This window comes from Leucopleurus acutus, assembly GCF_964270905.1.
Source record: "Leucopleurus acutus genome assembly, chromosome: 8".
Classification (NCBI taxonomy): Eukaryota; Metazoa; Chordata; class Mammalia; order Artiodactyla; family Delphinidae; genus Leucopleurus; species Leucopleurus acutus.
In genome coordinates, this window is record NC_139151.1 from 54,737,669 (window position 1) to 54,758,426 (window position 20,758).

At 35.8% G+C, this 20,758-nt stretch overlaps 1 protein-coding gene across 4 annotated transcripts in view; it reads left to right on the plus strand.

The window, feature by feature from the left end:
• RSF1 (remodeling and spacing factor 1) overlaps positions 1-20,758 on the plus strand; it is a 166,001-nt gene that overhangs the window by 102,570 nt on the left and 42,673 nt on the right. For 3 of the 4 annotated variants that reach the window (XM_082845553.1, XM_082845554.1, XM_082845555.1), the window contains exon 5: positions 11,256-11,410. In XM_082845553.1, coding sequence (XP_082701679.1) covers positions 11,256-11,410 — 155 coding nt within the window. Of the gene's footprint in view, positions 1-11,255; positions 11,420-20,758 lie in introns of those variants that run through there. The other variant, XM_082845556.1, reaches the window with a different exon arrangement.

Consider the following 20,758-nt stretch of genomic DNA (forward strand, 5'->3'; position numbering starts at 1 on the left):
GGTTCGTGCCCCGGTCCGGGAGGATCCCGCGTGCCATGGAGCGGCTGGGCCCGTGGGCCAGGGCCTCTGGGCCTGTGCGTCCGGGGCCTGTGCTCCGCAACGGGAGAGGCCGCGGCAGTGGGGGGCCCGTGTACCGCAAAAAAAAAAAAGAAATGAAAAAGAGGACATCACTGTATATCCCATGGACATTAAAAGGGTAATAAAGGAATGCTGATGCTGTGAATAACTGGATTCCCAAAGATTTGATAACCTAGATGAAATGGACCAATTAATTGAAAAGGACAATGTGCTAAATCTCACAACAGAAGAATAGGTAATATGCACAAGTCTCTATTAAAGAAATTGGATCAGTAATTAACCTTCTAAAATGGAACACCAGGCTCAGATGGGTTCAGTAGTGAATTCTACCAAACATTTATGGAAGAAATTATACCGATTTTCTTCAGTCTTTTTCAGAAGATAGAAGGAGACAGAATAATTCCTAATTATGTGAGGCCAGTATTACCTTAATATGCAAACCAGACAAAGATATTATAAAGAAAGAAAATTATAGACTAGTATCTCTCATGAACATAAAGACAAAAATTTTCAAAAAATATTAGCAAATTAAAACCAACAATGCATAAAAAGTATAATACACCATGACCAAGTGGGATTTATCCCACATATACAAGGCTGGTTCAATATTTGAAAACCAGTTTTCACACATCACCAGGTTAAAGAAGAAAATATTACATGATCATGTCAATACATACATAAAAATCATTTGATAAGACTCAACACCCTTTCATGATTAAAACTCTTAGTAAAGTAGGAAGAGATGGAAACTTCCTTGATTAAAAAATATATATATTGGGAATTCCCTGGCGTTCCAGTGGTTAGGACTCTGCAGTTCCACTGCTGGGGCCCTGGGTTCCATCCCTGGATGGGGAACTAAGATCCCGCGAGCCATGTGACGCGGCCAAAAAAAACCCAAAAAACAAACAAACTGATTTGCTATGGAGGCAGAGAATAAATCCTAATCAGAATTGGAGGATTTCCAGTACTTGGCTTTCAACAAAAGTTAAGGGGCATCTAATAGATTTGTTAGCTGAATATTTAATTTAAAATTATTTTTAAAAAAAGCTACAAAAACCTACATGTAACATCTATTTAATGAGGAGAAACTTGAAGTTTTTCCCACTAAGATCAGGAACAAGGCAAGGGTATCTGCTCGCTTCATTCCTTTGCAACATCATACTGGAAGTTCTAATTAATGCAGTAAGTTAAGAAAAGGAAATAAGAGATACACAGATTGAGAAGGGAGAAATAAAACTGTCTTTTTTTGCCAATGACGTCATTTTCTATGTAGAAAATCTGAAAGAATCAACCAAAAAATCTCCTGGAACTAATTCGTGATTATAGCAGTGTTGCAGGATAAAATGTTAATACACAAATGTCAATCCCTTTCCTATATACCATCAGTGAATGTGTAGAATCTGAATTTAAAAACATAGTACCTTTACATTAGCTCCCCTAAAACTGAAATACCTAGGTATAAATCTAACGAAATATGAAAAAGTGTATACGAGGAAAACAAAATTCTAATCAAAGAAATCAAAGAAGAATCAATAAATGGAGAGCTATTCCATGTTCAGGGACAAGAACACAATATTGTCAAGATGTTACTTCTTCCCAACTTAATCTGTAGATTTCACCGCAATCCCAATCAAAATCCCAGCAATTTATTTGTGGATATCAACAAACTGACTCTAAAACTTATAGACAAAAGACCTAGAATACACAGTGTTGTAGAAGAACAAAGTTGAAGTACTGACAGTACTTGAGTCCATGACTTACTATAAAACTATCATAATGAAGAGAGTGTGGTATTGGCAAGAGAATAGACAAGTAGATCAGTCGGACAGAATAAAGAGCACTGAAATAGACACACATAAATATAGTTAACTTACATTTGACAAAGGAGCAAAGGCAATACAGTGGAGAAAAGATAGTCTTTACAAATGGTGCTGGCACAACTGGACATTCACTTGCAAAAAATTGAATCTAGACACAGAGCTTTACAACGTTTACAAAAATTAACTCAAAATGAATCACAGACCAACATGTAAAATGCAAAACTATAAAACTCCAAGAAGGTAACATAGAAGAAATTCTAGATTACCTCAGGTTTGATGATAACTTTTTTGATGCAATACCAAAGGTGCAATCCATGAAAGAAAGAATTGATATTCTGAACTTCATTAAAATTAAAAAATTTCTGCTCTGTGAAAGACAGTGTCAGCATAATGCAAATATAAGCCACAGAATGGCAGAAAATAATTTACAAAAGACATATCTGATAGAGGACTGTTATTCAAAATATACAAAAAACTCTTCAAGTCCAACAGTAAGAAAACAAACAACCTGATTTATAATGGGCCAAAGACCTTATCAGACAGATGGCAAATCATCACAGGAAAAGATGCACCATGTCCTATTTCATCAGGGAAATGTAAATTAAGACAACAGTGAGGTATTACTAGACACCTATTACAGTGGCCAGAATCAAGAACACTGATAACACCAAATGCTGGTGAGAATATGGAGCAATAGGAACTTTGATTCATCGCTGATGGGAATGCAAAATGGCACAGCCACTTTGGAAGACAGTTTGCTGGCTTCTTACAAAATTAAACATTACCATATGATCCAGCAATCATCTTCCTCGGTATTTGCCCAAAGAAGTTGAAGACTTACGTCTATGCAAAAACCTACACATGAATGTTTGTAGCAGCTTTACTCATAACTTGGCAAAACTTGAGAGCAACTAAGAATATCCTTCAGTAGGTAAATGGATAAACTGAGGTGTATCCAGACGATGGTATATTGTCTAAAACAAAACAAATGAGCTGTCAAGCCATGAACAGACGCGGAGGTTAAATCATATTAATAAAAGAAAGAAGGCAGTCTGAAATTAACTGTATGATTTCAACTATATGACGTTCTGGAAGACATAAAACTATGGAGAAAGTAAAAAGAACAGTGGTTGTCAGGGTTTAGAGAGGAATGAGGGATGAATCGGTGAAGCACAGAGAATTTTCAGAGCAGTAAAACTACTCTGTCTGATACTATTGTAATGATGGATGAGTGTTGGTATATATATGTCCAGACCCGTAGAATGTACCACACTAAGGGTAACCGTAACGTGAACTATGGACTCTGGGTGGTAGTTGTGTGTCAGGATAGATTCATCAGTTGTAACAAACATAATCTTAAGAATGGAGGAAGCTGTGCATGGCCATGGAATACATGTGAAATCTCTGTACCTTCTCAATTTTGCTTAGACCCTAAAACTGCTCTTAAAAAATTAAGTTCTTGGGCTTCCCTGGTGGCACAGTGGTTGAGAGTCCGCCTGCTGATGCAGGGGACACGGGTTCGTGCCCTGGTCCGGGAAGATCCCACATGCCGCGGAGAGGTTGGGCCCGTGAGCCATGGCTGCTGAGACTGCGTGTCCGGAGCCTGTGCTCCGCAACGGGAGAGGCCACAACAGTGAGAGGCCCGCGTACTGCAAAAAAAAAAAGAAAAAAAAATGAAGTTCTTAAGTTTTTTTTAAATTTAATGCTATAACATCATAGTTTAAAAACTTCTGCAATTTCCATTCCTGTGTGTGTAAAATTTATAATATAAATGTATATGAGATGGATAGATAGGAAGTGGTTAACTGAAATATAATTGTATTTTAAGTTTGAACACTTAGATTTAGTAAGTTACTTACAAAATAGTAAAAATCATTAAGTTTCATTTAACCAACATTGGCAATGAAATTGCCAACATTTGAACATTTTAACCTATCAAACCGGCAGTTATGTATGGCATAACCAAGTATTATGTTTCAAAAACAAAAATGTAAAAAACAAACAAAAATGTTTGAGCTCTAGCCAGTGTCCCACTCATTTCAACTAATGTTCAAAACATAATTGCTGTGAAAAAATAGTATTTGTTATAGTTATTTCATCACTACTTTAGTCCTCAATGAAAGAGGATAAAGTACAGAAAAATATTTTCTATGTCTGACGAAATAACATGCTATAAGTGATATTATGCTAGGGGATATGTCAAGCAATTTTCTTTAGGAATGTAAAAGATGAGCAAAATATATGAATACCATGAAGTGGTAGTTATTGGTTATTAATGATCAGAGAATTTTAGCACATCTTAGACCAGACTTCATTAGGCGATTCTTCAAAATCAGAAAGCGACTGCTGAAAGTGCTTTTATACTAGGTCTGCTAAGAAAGATAAAGTTTTATGCAGACTGTTGAACAGTTTCTTTGTAAAGAATATATACATATGGCCCATATTCACATGAAAAAATGTTTGATACCATTATTCATCAGAGAATTCCCAATTTAAACCATAATGAGATACTACTTTACGTCCACTGGAATGACTAAAATGAAAATGACTTACAGTACCAAATGTTAGCAAGTATGTGGACCAACTGGAGCTCTTAAACACCTTGCTGGTGGGAATGTAAAATGGTATAACCACTTACACTTCGGCCATTTGTTCGAATGTTAAACAAACTGTTACCCTATAACCCAGTGATTTCACTCTTAGGTATTTATCTTAGAGAAATGAAACCAAATGTTTACAAAAAACCTTGTATAATAATGTTCATAGCATCTTTGTTCATAATGGTCCCCATATATGGATTATTACTAGGCAATAAAAAGAAATGACCTATAATGCATGCAACTCTGTGGATTTGTCTCAAAGGCATTATCATGTGTGAGAAGCCAAAAAGTACATACTGTTTTATTCCATTTAAGTTCTGGAATTAACTAAACTGATCTATGGTTACAGTGTTCAAAACTGTAATTCATTTTTGCTTTTGGTGGAGGAGAGGGATTGAGTAGGAGGACAGGGCAGGGGGGAATTTTCTGGGGTGATGTGTAATATTCCTTATCTTGATAGATGTGTGGATTACACAGATGTATGCATGTGTCAAAACTGATTAACTGAACACCTAAGGTCTGTTCATTTCAATGGATGTCAATTATACCTCAATAAAAATATTTTAAGTATTGATAGTGGTTTGACAATCATTTTCAAAGAGCTGATTTCTAAATAGTATACCGAGTTTTCATGAACCCATAATTAGAAAATCTGTCAAGACATGCTGCTAATATAGCACAGTGATTGAAAAGATGGTCTCTGAAGTCAGACTGTCTATAATTCAGTTCTGCCTTTAATATGTACTAACTGTGACCATAAGCAAATTACTGTACCTTTCTGCATGTTCTCACTTTCCTAGTCTTATAAAATGGGGGTAATAATAGTACCTATTTAATCAGATTATATTGGAATTATATGAATTAATTCATGTAATGCTTCTGGAGTAATTCCTGGAGCATAGTGATCACTCACTAATGTTAACTTCTTTGATATCACTCATTAATACCTTCCTTCAGTTTCTTGGCCCCCTTAAGGAATACTGTCATACTCAGTTATCCTCCTTTTTGTCTACTCAGTAATTTGGACTTGCATGAAAAAGATGGAAAATTATTGGTAAACCTTGGAATCATATATTACAGGTGTTTGCTAAAGACTTCCTGTATAACTAACTGTCCTGTGCTCTGGAGGTACAAAGACATGATGCCATTCCTAAGCTCTCCATATTGTGGTAGAAAGATACAGGGAAATAGTAAATGGTAATATAGTGTCATAAATGTGATCTGTGATGGAGATCACTCCAGTGTGCTATGGAGGAACCAGATACCTAACCCATACTTGGCAGATGATACCTATGCTTGGCTGTGTTTTTGTTTTGTCTTTTTTTTTTGTGGTACACGGCCTCTCACTGTTGTGGCCTCTCCCGTTGTGGAGCACAGGCTCCGGAAGCACAGCCTCAGTGGCCATGGCTCACGGGCCCAGCTGCTCCGCGGCATGTGGGATCCTCCCAGACTGGGGCACGAACCCGCATCCCCTGCATCGGCAGGCGGACTCTCAACCACTGCGCCACCAGGGAAGCCCTTTTTTTTTTTTTTTTTTTAATTGAATGGGCTATCAGGTCAATTGCTTCTGAACGGTTTATCCCTACCACTAATTCTAACTCTGAACATCCCTTAGACTAAGAAAAATCATATTCCACATTATATGATAGGAATATATAATTATATATTCCAATCATATATATATTATATATATATTATACAATTAGGATGGTATGTTCTACTTCACTCAAGTCTAGATTAACTTTAGGTACAGATAGTTAAGAATCCATTAAGTCAACATCAGTCAGTCTGCCCATAACTTGAGCTTCCAGCCTTTCCACTTCAATATGTTTCTCCCATCACAGTTAAGAACATCCATGTTTACTTGGATCCAAAACTTGGGAGGCACATCATTAACTTTTCTTTTTCTCTCACTTCCCATCCATTCTTGCAGCAAATCCAGTCAGCTCTCTATGCAAAATGGATCCAGTGTTTAAATGTTCCTCATTCCTTTCATAACTACATTCTTGTCCAAGTCACCATCGCTTTTAAAAAATACAATTTAGTGATTTTTAGTATATTCTCAAAGTTGTGAAGCTATCACCACTATCTAACTCCAGGGCATTTTCCTCACCCCACAAAGAAACCCCATACCCTGTGCATTAGCGTTTACTCACCATTTTCCCTTTCCCCAGCCCATGGCAGCTGCCAGTCTACTTTATGTTTCCCTAAGTTGCCTTTCTAGACACTGTATATACATAGAATCATACAATATGTGGCCTTCGTGTCTGGCTTCTTTCAGATAGCATAATATTTTCAAGGTTCATCTGTGTAGTAAGAATCGGTACTCCATTCCTTTTTATGGCTAAATAATATTCCCCCTTGTATGGATATACCACGTTTATCCATTCTGTGTTTGTCTTTGAAATAATGATTGGAGTTAGTCTGAAATGCACTTTGGACTGAAGAGAACAGAAATGTAAACACCTGAGATCATAAGAGAACATGGCATTTTGGAGGAATATATCTGATTTAATATGCTTCAGTGAAGAAATGTTTTAAAGAAAAGAAAACAATGGAGAGAGGGAGGGCAAAACAACTGAACGGTTGTTAGAATCCACAGTCTATTTTAAAAGGTCCTGTAGGGACCTCCCTGGTGGCACAGTGGTTAAGACTCCATGCTCCCAATGCAGGGGGCCTGGGTTCAATCCCTGGTCTGGGAATTAGGTCCCACATGCATGCCGCAACTAAGAGTGCACATGCCACAACTAAGGAGCCTGACTGCCACAACTAAGACCCGACACAACCAAATAAATAAATTTTTTTTTTAACCCCACAAATTTATTTAAAAAAATAAAAGGTCCTGTAGAGGACCAGATGGCTTCACAGGAGAATTCTACAAACCCCCCCTTTTTTTTTTTTTTTTTGGTTTTAATTAATTTTTTTTATTGGAGTATAGTTGATTTACAGTGTTGTGTTAATTTCTGCTGTACAGCAAAGTGGGTCAGTTATGAATTTTACCAAACCTTTAGAGAAGTGTTAACACCTATCCTTCTGAAACTATTCCAAAACATTGCAGAGGAAGGAACACTTCCACACTCATTCTATGAGGCCAACATCACCCTGATCTGAAAACCAGACAAAAATATCATAAAAAAAGAAAATTACAGGCCAATATCACTGATGAACAAAGATGCAAAAATCCTCAACCAAATACTAGCAAACCGAATCCAGTAATACATTAAAAGGGGACTTCTCTGGCCCAGTGGTTAAGACTCCACACTTACACTGCTGGGGGTGCAGGTTCGATCTCTGGTCAGGGAACTAATAAGATTTCATATGCCATGTGGCGTAGCCAAAAAAAAAATCTCAACGTTGAAAGGATCATACACTGTGATCAAATGGGATTGATCTCAGGGATGCAAGGATTTCTCAATATCTGCAAATCAGTGTGATATACCACATTAACAAATTGAAGAATGAAAACCGTATAATCATCTCAATAGATGCAGAAAGCTTTTGATAAAATTCAACGTCCACTTATGATAAAAACACTCCAGAAAGTGGGCATAGAAGGAACGTACCTCAACATGATAAAGGCTGTATATGACAAACGCACAGCTAACATCATACTCTATGGTGAAAAGCTATAAGTATTTCCTCTAAGATCGGGAACAAGACAAAGATCCCCCCTCTCACCACTTTTATTCAACATAATTTTGGAAGTCCTAGCCACATCAATCAGAGAAGAAAAAGAAATTAAAAAATACAAATTGGAAAGGAGGAAACTGCCTTAAACTGCCACTGTTTGCAGATGACATGGTGCTGTACATAGAAAATCCTAAAGACGCTACCAGAAAACTACTGGAGTTCAGCAGTGAATTTGGAAAAGTTGCAGGAAACAAAATTAACATACATGAATCTGTTGTGGTTTACATATATTTATATACACAAACACACATACACATATACGCACAATGGAATACTACTCAGTCTTGAAAGAAATTTTGCCATTTGCAGTAACATGGATGAACTTGGAGGGCACTATGCTAAGTGAAATAAGTCAGACAGAGAAATGCAAATACTTTATGATATCACTAATATGTGGAATCTAAAAAATACAACAAACTAGTGAATAAAACAAAATATAGGCAGACTCACAGATATAGAGAACAAACTAGTGTTTACCAGTGGGAGGGGGAGGTACAGACTGTTGGGTGTAAGATAGACTCAAGAATGTATTGTACAACAATGGAGAGTATAGCCAATATTTTGTAATAACTGTAAATGGAAAGTAACCTTTAAAAATCGTACTAAAAATAAAAGGTCCTGTAAGAAATTTGGATATAATTTTAATATATGTATATTTATTAAAATACCCTCTAGTTCTAATTTAGGGTTTTTTAAAAATTACTTAGCATACTAAATCTAATTGTAAGATTGAAACAGGAGAAATCCAGATGGGTAGTTTTCTGTTTTCATATAATGGCTATTTTAGGTTTGCATTTTAATACTGTAGTCAGGTTAAAAGCCTTTAGGGGAGTTCTTAATTAATTTTTCTGCTAAATTTTTTTGTTGCTTAGAGTAGTGGAAGTAATTGACATGGATTTTCTAGCAATATTGGCACTCTTGTAATGTTCAGCAGCTTTTAAAAATAGGTATAGTGAAATACTTCAATATTTTTTTCAGTTCCCAGCATGACCTCAAAAAATAACAAATGGGTTGAGGTCATGCAGTTCCCAGCATGACCTCAAAAAATAACAAATAGAATTCTCAGTGAAATATCATAGTAATAACATTAAGTGGATAGAGGCTTAGGTTAGAATCAGGTTGGTCTACTGAAATTCAGAGATAGAAACTTAGCCAAAAATTAATTTATTTAACATATCTAGGTTTTAATTTTCCTTTTTTGTAAAGTGGATGTAGTACCAGACATGATCTTGAAAGTGCATCTAATCTGACCTTCTACTATTAGGTAATTAAAATCCTAAAACTATTCATTTTATTGTATATGCTAATGTGATAGTTATATATAAACATGTATTCATTTCCATGCACAATATTTTTAATATGTATAAACCTGTGTTCATTGTCATATACAATGACAAAATGGTTGTCATTTTAATTTCTGAAAGATGTCAATCACTGGCAATTTTATTACTTTCTTTGGAAGCCAATTTAATAATACTTGAGAGAATCTAGTCTTATATAGATAAGGAAACTCAGGGCTAATGAAGATATATGACCTGTCCAGGGGTACATCGCCATTTAGTTTAGGAACAGGGATTCTATTCATTCATTAAACATTTTTTTAGAGCCTACTTCATAAGGCAGCTAGCACAGAGGTGGAAACAGAGGATAGAGGACATATGTGGCATGACAGATAAGAAAACAAGTAGTTTCATCTTAATACTAACTACATAGAATTAGAGGTGCATGCACGGTGCTTTGATGACACAGATGGGAAGATCATGGTGCTGTTTAATTAACTTAGTAGCAGATCTAGAACTAAGTTTCTCAACTCTTAGTCCAGGGTTTCCTTTTTGTTTTCACTGTTACACCCTGTTTATTTGAGCAGGAAAATATTTAAATTAGTTTTCTTGTTTGTAAGTGGCATTAAAATTGACCATACTACACCTGCGGATTTGGTAGAAAAAACAGATAATTTGTAGATTGGTATCTTATTTATTTGGGATTTTCTTGTAATTTTTATTCAAAATGAATTCCCTTCCTGTAGTTGTAAACTCTAATTGACAAAGCAGCATCCATAACTTAAAATTTTGGGTTTTTGAACTGTGTTAGTAGACTTCCTTAGCAGTTTCAAATATTATTCTCTCTGTAGGTGGAAAAGAGTTCTTATTCCCATATGAATCAAAAACTTGAATCATTTAGTTTAAAAAAAATTCTTCTTCAAGGAAGTTTTCCATTGATTTTGTACTCCCTAGACATTGCATAGTATTTAAAAAAAATTATCCAACTTAGCTTTTTGTTTAATTTTTGTTCCTATTGTTCTTTTTAACCAAAGAGATTTGCATTGCCATTCAAATCAATAGAATAGTCTTAAGACTATTCCCCTCTTTGGGGAAGAGTTTATTTTAATATGTATTCATTCCTAATACTTAATTTTAAAATTTAAGGTTAATTAGGGTTAGCTGTACTAGTGTGTTTTTTTGTGTGTTCTTTTTGTGTGTGTGTGTGGTATGCGGGCCTCTCACTGTTGTGGCCTCTCCCGTTGCGGAGCGCAGGCTCAGAGGCCATGGCTCACGGGCCCAGCCGCTCCGCGGCATGTGGGATCTTCCCGGACCGGGGCACAAACCCGTGTCCCCTGCATCGGCAGGTGGACTCTGAACCACTGTGCCACCAGGGAAGTCCTGTACTAGTGTTTTTTGATGTTCTTAATATGTTTTTCTTCTTTCAATTTTAATTTCTAGTAGATATATTCTGAAATCTCTTTAGAACAGAAGAAAGATTTTTTAAATTTTATTGAAGTATAGTTGATTTGCAGTGTTGTGTTAATTTCTGCTGTACAGCAAGGTGACTCCGTTATACATATTCTTTTTCATATTCTTTTCCATTATGGTTTATCACAGGATATTAAATATAGTCCCGTGTGCTATACAATAGGACCTTGTTGTTTATCCATCTTATATATACTAGTTTGCATCTGCTAACCCCAGGCTCCCAATTCTCTGACCCTCCCCCCCAACCCCTGGCAACACAGGTCTTAGAAAACAAGAAAGATTTTTATGCTGTCTTTTTTTTTTTTCCACTTTTTTAGAAATCGAAACGAGTTGGCTGAGACTCTTGCGCTCCTGAAAGCACAAATTGATCCTGTACTATTGAAAAACTCTAGCCAACAGGACAACTCTTCCCGGGAAAGTCCCAGCTTAGAGGATGAGGAGACTAAAAAGGAGGAAGAAACACCTAAACAAGGTTTTTTTTGTGTGTTTTGTTTTGCTTTGTTTTGTAATTTCTTCTCTTTTCTACTCCTCTTCCCAGCTATATAAATTGAAATTCCCTCAATTTGAAAATTTTTAACCCTTCCTGTAAAAGGAGGTACATTTTCCTTTTATTTAATGAAAAAAAAAAAAGAAACAGCGGCAAAAAACCATTGAGGACTTTGGTCTTTTATATTGAACATTTAAAACATTTAAATAAAAAATGTTCATATCATCAAAACATAATATCTGTTACTAATTTAAGAGTACAAAATATTAGTGAACTTTTTAAAAATTATTGTGGTAAAATATACATAACAAAATTTTATCATTTTAACCATTTTTAAGTGTACAGTTCCATGGCATTAAGTTCATTTGTGTTGTGCAATTGTCACCACCATTCATCTCCAGACTTACCTTCCCCAACTGAAACTGTGTACTCATTAAACACTAATTCCCCTTTCCTCCTCCCCTCAGCCCCAGGCATCCATCATTCTACTTTCTTTCTCTATGAATTTGATTAACTCTAGGAACCTTACTTCAGAGAAATCATGGTAGTATTTGTCCATTTGTGACTGTCTCATTTTCATTGAGCTTAATGTCTTCAGTGTTCATCCATATTGTCCAAGTATCAGAATTTTTCCTTTTTAAGGCTAATATTCCATTGTGTGTATCTACCACATTTTATGTATTCATCTGTCACTGGATGCTTGGGTTTCTTCTACCGTTTTTCTATTGAGAGTAGTGCTGCTATGAAAGTGGGTGTATAGATATCTGCTTTCACTTCTTTTGGGTATATACCTGAAGTAGAATTACTGGATCTGATGATAGTTCTGTTTTTAATTTTTTGAGGCTCTGCCATACCATTTTCTACAGCCACTGCACCATTTTACATTCCTACCAATAATGCATAAGGGTTCCAGTTTTTTCACAAGGTACACATCACTTGTCACTTCCTTTTCTTTTCTTTGTTTTAAAATAATAGCCATTCTAATGGATGTGAGGTGGTATCTGTGGTGGTTTTTTTGCGGTACGCGGGCCTCTCACTGCTGTGGCCTCTCTCGTTGTGGAGCACAGGCTCCGGACATGCAGGGTCAGCGGCCATAGCTCACGGGCCCAGCCGCTCCGCGGCATGTGGGATCTTCCCGGACCGGGGCACAAACCCGTATCCCCTGCATCGGCAGGCGGACTCTCAACCACTGCATCACCAGGGAAGCCCTATCTGTGGTTTTGATTTGCCGTTTCATAATGACTATAATGATGTTGAACACCTTTTCATGTACTTAGTCATTTGTATATCTTCTCTGGAAAAATATCTATTCAAGTTCTTTGCCAATTCTTCAGTTGTTTGTGTGTGTGTGGTGTGGATTGGTTTTCTTTGTTTTGTTTTGGGTTGCCCTTAGCAAATCCTTAAGTCTCCAAGAATTATAATTATTAAACTTGATTTCCTGATTGAGCTTCCTAATATGCTTAACTGACCAGATCAAATCGTAACCTCTTCAGAAGGACAGAACCAAGTCCTAACTTTTCTAGAAGCAGAGAAACCAACTGAAATTTTGTCTAACATCATTTTAGTTAATACTTTTTGTTGATAACATACCTTTTAATGACAGGGGAGAGAATTTGCTCTCCTTATTATGCTTTCTTCCTCTACTGTTAGTTTTCCTTTACTGTTTTGATTAGAATCTGAAAGCAATATGTTTTTACCTTATTCGCTGCTTTGAGGGAATTAACCATAAAGTCATCCCCTAGCTGCAAGCATTGTATAAAAACAAGTAATTATGCCTTTTAATGTAGGCTATAATGTTCGTACATATTAAGCATTGCTTTTAGCAAAAATCCTGTTTACTGTCCTCCTTTGACCAGTGTTTATATGATTTCAAATATCTTTGGTGGTCTTACTCATAAGCCATATTTCTGATTTGAAAAATTCTTTTCTATATCTTAAAATTCAGTTTGTAGCCTACATCAGTAAAACTTAATTTTAAAGTACTCTAAACCCACTATTGAATTTTAAGATGTTTTTAAATTGAAGTATAATTGACATATAACATTATTATTCATTTCAGGGGTACAACATAATGATTTGACATTGTATGCCTTGTGAAATGATCACCACAATAAATTTAGTAATTATCTGTCTCCATACAAAGTTACAAAAAACTTTTTCTTGTGATGAGAACCATTAAGATTTACTTTCTTAGCAAATTTCAAGTTTACTATATAATGTTATTGAATTTTCCAGATTTTTTTAGTAGCATCCCTAAGGATTAGTTCTGAGTTTAGACTTAATATTCATTTGGTCATTCATTCCTGTGTTTGCTTCTTCTCCAATGTATTTAAATCAAGACCAAAGAGGTCAAGGCAATAGAAATTTAAGAGGCAATTATTCCTATTAAGTGAACTTAAATTTTACACTGATTTTGAAGGGGGGGTGTCATTGTATAGTTTAAATTAGAAAGAAAAACAAACTATTTCCTCAATAAAGTAAAGCTCTTTCTTGTATTTAATTTCAAAATTTCACTGTTGGGGGCCTTATTTTGGGGGGAATTTCAACAATAACACCAACTAACATTTATTGGGCCTGTCCTGCTTTTTTGCAGCCTACCAAATGCTTCATGTGCATTTTTATTTAATCCTCTTAATAAAAGGATTAGCAGCTCTTTGAGGTACTACTATTATTATTTCAGTTTTACAGATGAAGGAATTTGGAAGGTTATAAGCTTGCCCAAGTCATATAGATAATCATGTGTCAGAGTCTAGATTTGAACTCTGATTCTTGTAAAGCCTACGCCCTTAACTAGAGTGATCTAGAACTGTACTTCTCAAATTTTAATATGCATGATGTTTACCTAGTGATTTACCTGATGCACCATTTTTACAGAGGCCAAGTTGATGCTGCTGGTCAGAGGACCACAGTTTGAGTATCAAGGTTATAAATAGGCAGTCTTCTCCTAACCTTGAAAACAAATATGGTCATCCCTTGGTCTCTCTGGGGATTGCTCCCAGAACCTCTGCCGATACCAAAATCCAAGAAGGCTCAAGTCCCTTATATAAAATAGAATAGTATTTGCATACCACCTATGCACATCCTCCCGTGTACTTCATTTAAATCATCCATAGATTACTTATAATACCTAATACAATGTAAATGCTATGTGAATAGTTGCCTGTGTATGGCAAATTCAAATTTCGCTTTTTGGGAATTTCTGGATTTTTTTTCCTGAATATTTTCTATCTGAGGATGCAGAGGGCCAACTGGACAACAAAGGCTTTCATACAGCTGTTTCTGAAAATATTTCTCAGTGAATGCTGATGTTCTGACTCTCAGTACAATTAAAAGAAAGTCTGTAGGGCAGGACATCTCTTGGAAAAGCAAAGGAGGGGAGGAGCAAGACATTTAGTTCTCTGGTTTTTTTCTTTCTCTTAGATAGTGTCTCTTCTGTTTCTCTTATTCTAACAGCAAAATAATTCTTATTCATTCGACAGATACTTATTGTGTACCTACTATGTGCCAGACATGATTTTAGGCATGGGAATTTAGTAAACGAGGCAGACTAAAATCCTTGCTTTTGTGAAGCTTACGTTGTAGTGGATAAAATAGCTGACACGTATATCATCACAATGTGCCAACACTGTTCTCAGTGCCTTACTTTTTTCTTTTCTCAATCCAGATTTAGTTCGTCAGTAAGATGTTATTGATAACATGAGCTCTGTGGCCTAGTGATTGAGTTGACATTCCAGTATTTGGTTTATAAAAGGAGCAGAACTTAACCAACAGTCAAGTTCTCAGGAGAAGGAAAAAAGCTTTTCTTAGCCCATGGAACATAGATGGCCTAGTCATGGTGTGATGCTAAGAAGCTTTGGTGGGGGGAGGGATTAAAACTTTTAATATCATTCAGGGAAGGATCTTTACCTTATCAATTAATATTTCCCAAAGACTCCAATTTATTGGGTTGGTGATATAATGGAAACATTTTTGATATTGCAGGTTATGAGTTGATTTATTCATTTTTTGTGAAATTGGTTCAATAGGAAATGTAGCAGTTAAGGGATAATCTGGCACACTTTCCTATACTACATTTGGTATCTAGAAATGGATGTTATGGCCTGCATTCCAAAATAGGTTTTCTGAATTCAGTCTTTTTTTTTTTTTTTTTTTAATTTATTTATTTAGTTTTGGCTGCATTGGGTCTTCCTTGTTGTGCGTGAGCTTGCTTTAGTTGTGGCAAGCTGGGGCTACTCTTGTTGCAGTGCACGGGCTTCTCATTGTGGTGGCTTGTCTTGTTGCGGAGCACGGGTTCTAGGCGCGTGGCCTCAGTTGCTCCGCAGCATGTGGGATCTTCCCGGACCAGGGCTCGAACCTGTGTCCACTGCATTGGCAGGCAGATCCTTAACCACTGTGCCACCAGGGAAGCCCTGAATTCAGTCTTAAGGAGAATAATTAATATTGTTTACTTTGCCTTCCTGAAGTAATATTGACAGAGTGGAGAGAATAGCTACAGGATAAATTACTGTAAACCAAACTAGTAAACCAAAGTTTACTAGTACAGTACTGAAAACTTAATGATGACCTTCAGTTACAAAAATTATGTGAATATCCTGCATGTAGATGCCCTATATATACAAAACCATTCTTTAATATTCTATCAATTTGAAAATGCCTGATAGAATTTTATTTTTTTAATAAATTTGTTTATGATATTCACAACACTTTTTTTTTCCCAAGATGTTGGGGGTAGGAGTTTATTAATTAATTTATTTATTTTTGCTGTGTTGGGTCTTTGTTTCTGTGCGAGGGCTTTCTCTAGTTGTGGCAAGCAGGGGCCACCCTTCATCACGGTGCACAGGCCTCTCACTATCGTGGCCTCTCTTGTTGCGGAGCACAGGCTCTAGAGCGCAGGCTCAGTAGTTGTGGCTCACGGGCCCAGTTGCTCCGCGGCATGTGGGATCCTCCCAGACCAGGGCTCAAACCCGTGTCCCCTGCATTAGCAGGCAGATTCTCAACCACTGCGCCACCAGCGAAGCCCCGCCTGATAGAATTTTAAAGAATAGTTTTGTATACAGGGCATCTATGTTCAGGATATTCATATAATTTTTGTAATTGAATACCATCATTATTTAGTTTTTAGTATTATACTAGCTCTTCATTCCACTCTATGAAGGAAGGAAGGGAGAGAAGGGAAGAAGAAGAAAAGAAAAAGAAACGTTTCATGATTAGAGAAACTGTTGAAGTTTTCTTTTCTGATTGAGTTTGTTGTGCCTAGAATCAGAAGGTGATAATTTAAGTTATCATTCATAATTTTTGGAAAATGTCAGTGGCATGGTTTTTGACTCTCTACAGATTCCCCTATAAAAGGAACATATTGACGGCAAAAATAAAAAACTATAAACAGTATGTGAAATTAAGATCTTAAAGGGACTTGGGTACTCTAGGCCTTATGACTTCTCAAACTTCTCCAGCCAAAGCTCCCTTCCAGGACTAAACTCCACACAGCTTTGTGCAATCTGCTGGGAATAGGATCTAAATTAAGTACAATAAGGACAGTGGAGACAAGCAAAAAAGAAGGTGCAAATAAAAGTATGAGAGAAGGCTAGAGGTAGGTGACCTCATAAAATAAATCACTTTAATTTTTAATATAAAAAATGCAGAGCTCTATAGCTGTGAAATTAGAAAAACTGTCTACTTGCCGTAAAAATGAGCAACTAAAAAATTTAAAAAGATCCAGGTCAAATCCCACAGAATTATAATAACAAAAGAGAATAAGAAGTAGAATAACATCACTGCAGAGAATGAAAGCCTACCCAAAAGACATTCTTACTAAACATATGAAAACTTAATAGGTGGTAGAGTTATGATTTTTCAAAAATCTATGAATAATATCTCAGTCAACAAACACAAGAATTAGTGCCCTTAATAAATAGCAGATGGAAAGGTGTGTGTTTTTTAAAAAAGTTAAAAACAAAAACAAATGAATAAAGAGATAAAGATTTGAGAGAAAGAGATAAAGATTTGAGAGGAAGAGATAAGGATTTGAAGATACGCAATGTAAATCCAACAGAGGCCCATAAAAAAGAACCAAAGCAAGGGATCAGGCAAAAATGCTAAAGACTATGCTTAACAAAACTTCTTGAAATAGAAAAAGGATATGAGACTACATATTTAAAAGACACTGTGTACCTTGGAAAATCAACCCAGAACAACCAACATCAAGACATATTCTAGTAAAATTATTGGGCTTTGAAGAAAGTACTTTGGCAATCCTGACAAAAAAACCAGGTAACTTATAGGGGAAAGAATATAAGACTGCCATCACTATATTTGAAAGCAATGACTTATGCCAGAAGAAAATGCCATAACATATTTAAGGGGGAAAAATGTGAACCAGAGATTTTATGTCTAGCCAAACTGACTTTTACATAGAGGCTGCAGGTAAAGTGCTATCGAAGACCTAATTTCCCATGAGTCTTTTTATAGGGATCTTCTAGTGAATGAGCTTCAGATAGCCAAAAAGACTAACAAAACCTCAATGATATAGAAATAAATATAAATGTATTCATTTGTACGGTTTAATATACATACATGTATTTCTTACCTCTGTTCATGAGAGGAATCTAAGAACAATGATACCCCAGTAGTAATAAGCACCGTTAGCTTCTAGATTTTTATTTCAAAATATTGTTTTCCATTAAAAGGAACTAGTGCCCCTTAAAGACAAGATTGATTCAGGAGATGGGCAGGGAAAATACAGGATAAGCCTAGAATATCTTAGAATGACAGAAATTAGGGACATATTCAAAAAATAATTTAGGCATCTCAGTAGTACACAGTGCCAACTGGAAGGAGCTCTCAGTGGTGAGAGCAGAACTGTTTTAGCAACAAATTTATATGATGATAGATTTTAAATCTTAGAATAAAAGAAATATCTATAAGTTCCTACTTATATAAGTACCTAATTGAATAAATAAATAAATGGAGGTGAAGGGACAGGTCTTCCCTGCAGGTGAATGTCAATTAATTCCTTTTGCACTGCAGGGACTACATTTCCCTGCAGTGTAGAAGGAATGAGAATAATACAAATTTACCATTAGGGAAATATTGCAGTAGTAATTGTTGCAGGCAAGATCTCTGACAGACACTAAAATTAGTGGGTGCAGATTTGTGGAGAAACAGGATATTAGCACAATCTCAAAGTATCTCTCCAAGACATTTACCTGTTACAAAGGGGGAAATGGTTAACTTTCCAGTGGAATGAGCAGCCAACACCACCGTAACTGAATGATCAAGGTATGTACATCATCATGTAGCCTCTGATATAATGCACAACACTTCTTTTGTGAAATTTTCATCAAAAATGTATATCTTAATCTAATCTTGAGAAAACATCAAACAAGACCAAATTGAGAGGTATTCTCCAAAATAACTGTCAAGGTCAGAAAAGACAAGGAAAGAATGAGGAATGGTCACAGATTGGAGGAGACTAAGGAAACACAAGAACAAAATGAGACATGGATCCTCAAACAGAAAGGATCTGGTGGGGGGTTGGGGGAAAAGGCAAAATTTAAATAAAATCTGTTTATGTTTAATAGTATTTTACTAATGTTAATTTCCTGGTTTTGATAATTGTGCTGTGAGTATGTAAGTTGTTAACTTAGAGAAAACAGGGTGATGATGTACTTGAACTATTTTTGTAACACATCTATATGTCTAAAATTATTTCAAAATAAAGATTTAAAAAAGAATGTTGGGTGAGCATTAACTTGGTAGTTACATGTAACTAAATCTAAATGACAGATATAGAGAACATGTAGTCTTTAATGGCTGTGTGTTTTCACAGTGGAGCTATAGTAAGACAAAACAAATGGAGAAAGAATGGGAAGAGTACATGCAAAAACTTGTGAACCTTTCATTAAATCACTTTGGTGATGGTGGTGTCATTGTTATTCTGAAAACATGCATAATATGAGGAAAAAGTAACTGATATTCTAATTATATCATCTGTGGTATCCTTGAAAACCAAGATTCTCAGTGTGGGAAAAAGAAATAAGATGTAAGACAGAAAAGTTAAGGAAAACAACTATCATTATGAACTCATGGGTTAATTTTATTATTTTCTAGCTCTGTCCACTGAAAAGACTTAAAAACAATGGCCAACCCAGTAGCAGTGAGCATCCTTTAGCACCCAGATCGTGGTCTTGAAATACAGTTTCCCATTAAAGTAAACCAAGGCGTCTTGGAAAAGTGGCTGATTCCAGTTCTGGGGCATAATGAGCCAAGAAACATCCTGTCATTCCAAGTAGTGTGGACTGTATCAAAGTCATTTCAGAAAGACTCAAGAGCCAACTTAAAAAGGTGTCCATTGTCTAAGATGGGACAATTTAAGCATCACAAGGATAATAACTGTAGTGGATTAAAACACATTGAATATGTCTTAAATCCATGACTTCATCATAATACTAATAGAAAAACTGGTTACCTTTGGAGGATGCCAGTAGAGACCAAATTATTATTTTGAAAATTGTTAAATAAACAAAAAGAATTGAACTTTAATCCTGACTTTTCAGTATTAACTGTACCACTGTATAACAAAATAATAAATTAGTAAAGTTTATTTTTATAGGGTTTATAATCACAAATGGAAGATTGACAGAATGGGAATATCATTTTGTAATCCCTAATAAGAAAAGGTTTTAGATACTCAGCATTAACATCTCTTAACATCACTAAAAGAGATGATCACACATTAATGCCTCTTGATAAAGAACATACCACCACTGAAGTAGTTTTGCCACAGAAATTGAACCTGAATCTGATGCAGACTATAGATTAAAGTGATGACTTACAGGGGAAAAAAGGACAGAGGAATATGGGAATGCAGTCAGCAAAATCCAGAAATTATATAATTGAGTCACCATCAAATTACTTGATTTGGTGACTCAAATAAATTGCAAAAAAAATAAAGGATGGAGGAACAATAGTAGGTTAAAGAGACCTAAAAAAGAAAGTAAAAGGTAAAACTAAACTATAAAGCAAAATAAGGAAGTGATTAATATAAAAGTCAAGGTAATAGTTATACTTGTTAAAGAGGGAATTACTATTGGGAAAAGGCTTGTGTGTGGCTTTTCGGGTGCTGACAGGGTTCTATTTCCTGTTTGCCTTCTAATAATTTATTAAGTGGTTCATTTGTTTTCTGTGGGTGGCTTTACTTTTTAAATTTTTATTTATTTATTTATTTGGCTGCGCTGGGTCTTAGTTGTGGCACGTGGGGTCTTCATTGCAGCATGTGGGATCTTTTTTTTTTAGTTGCGGCATGCAGGATCTTTTAGTTGAGGCACGTGGGAT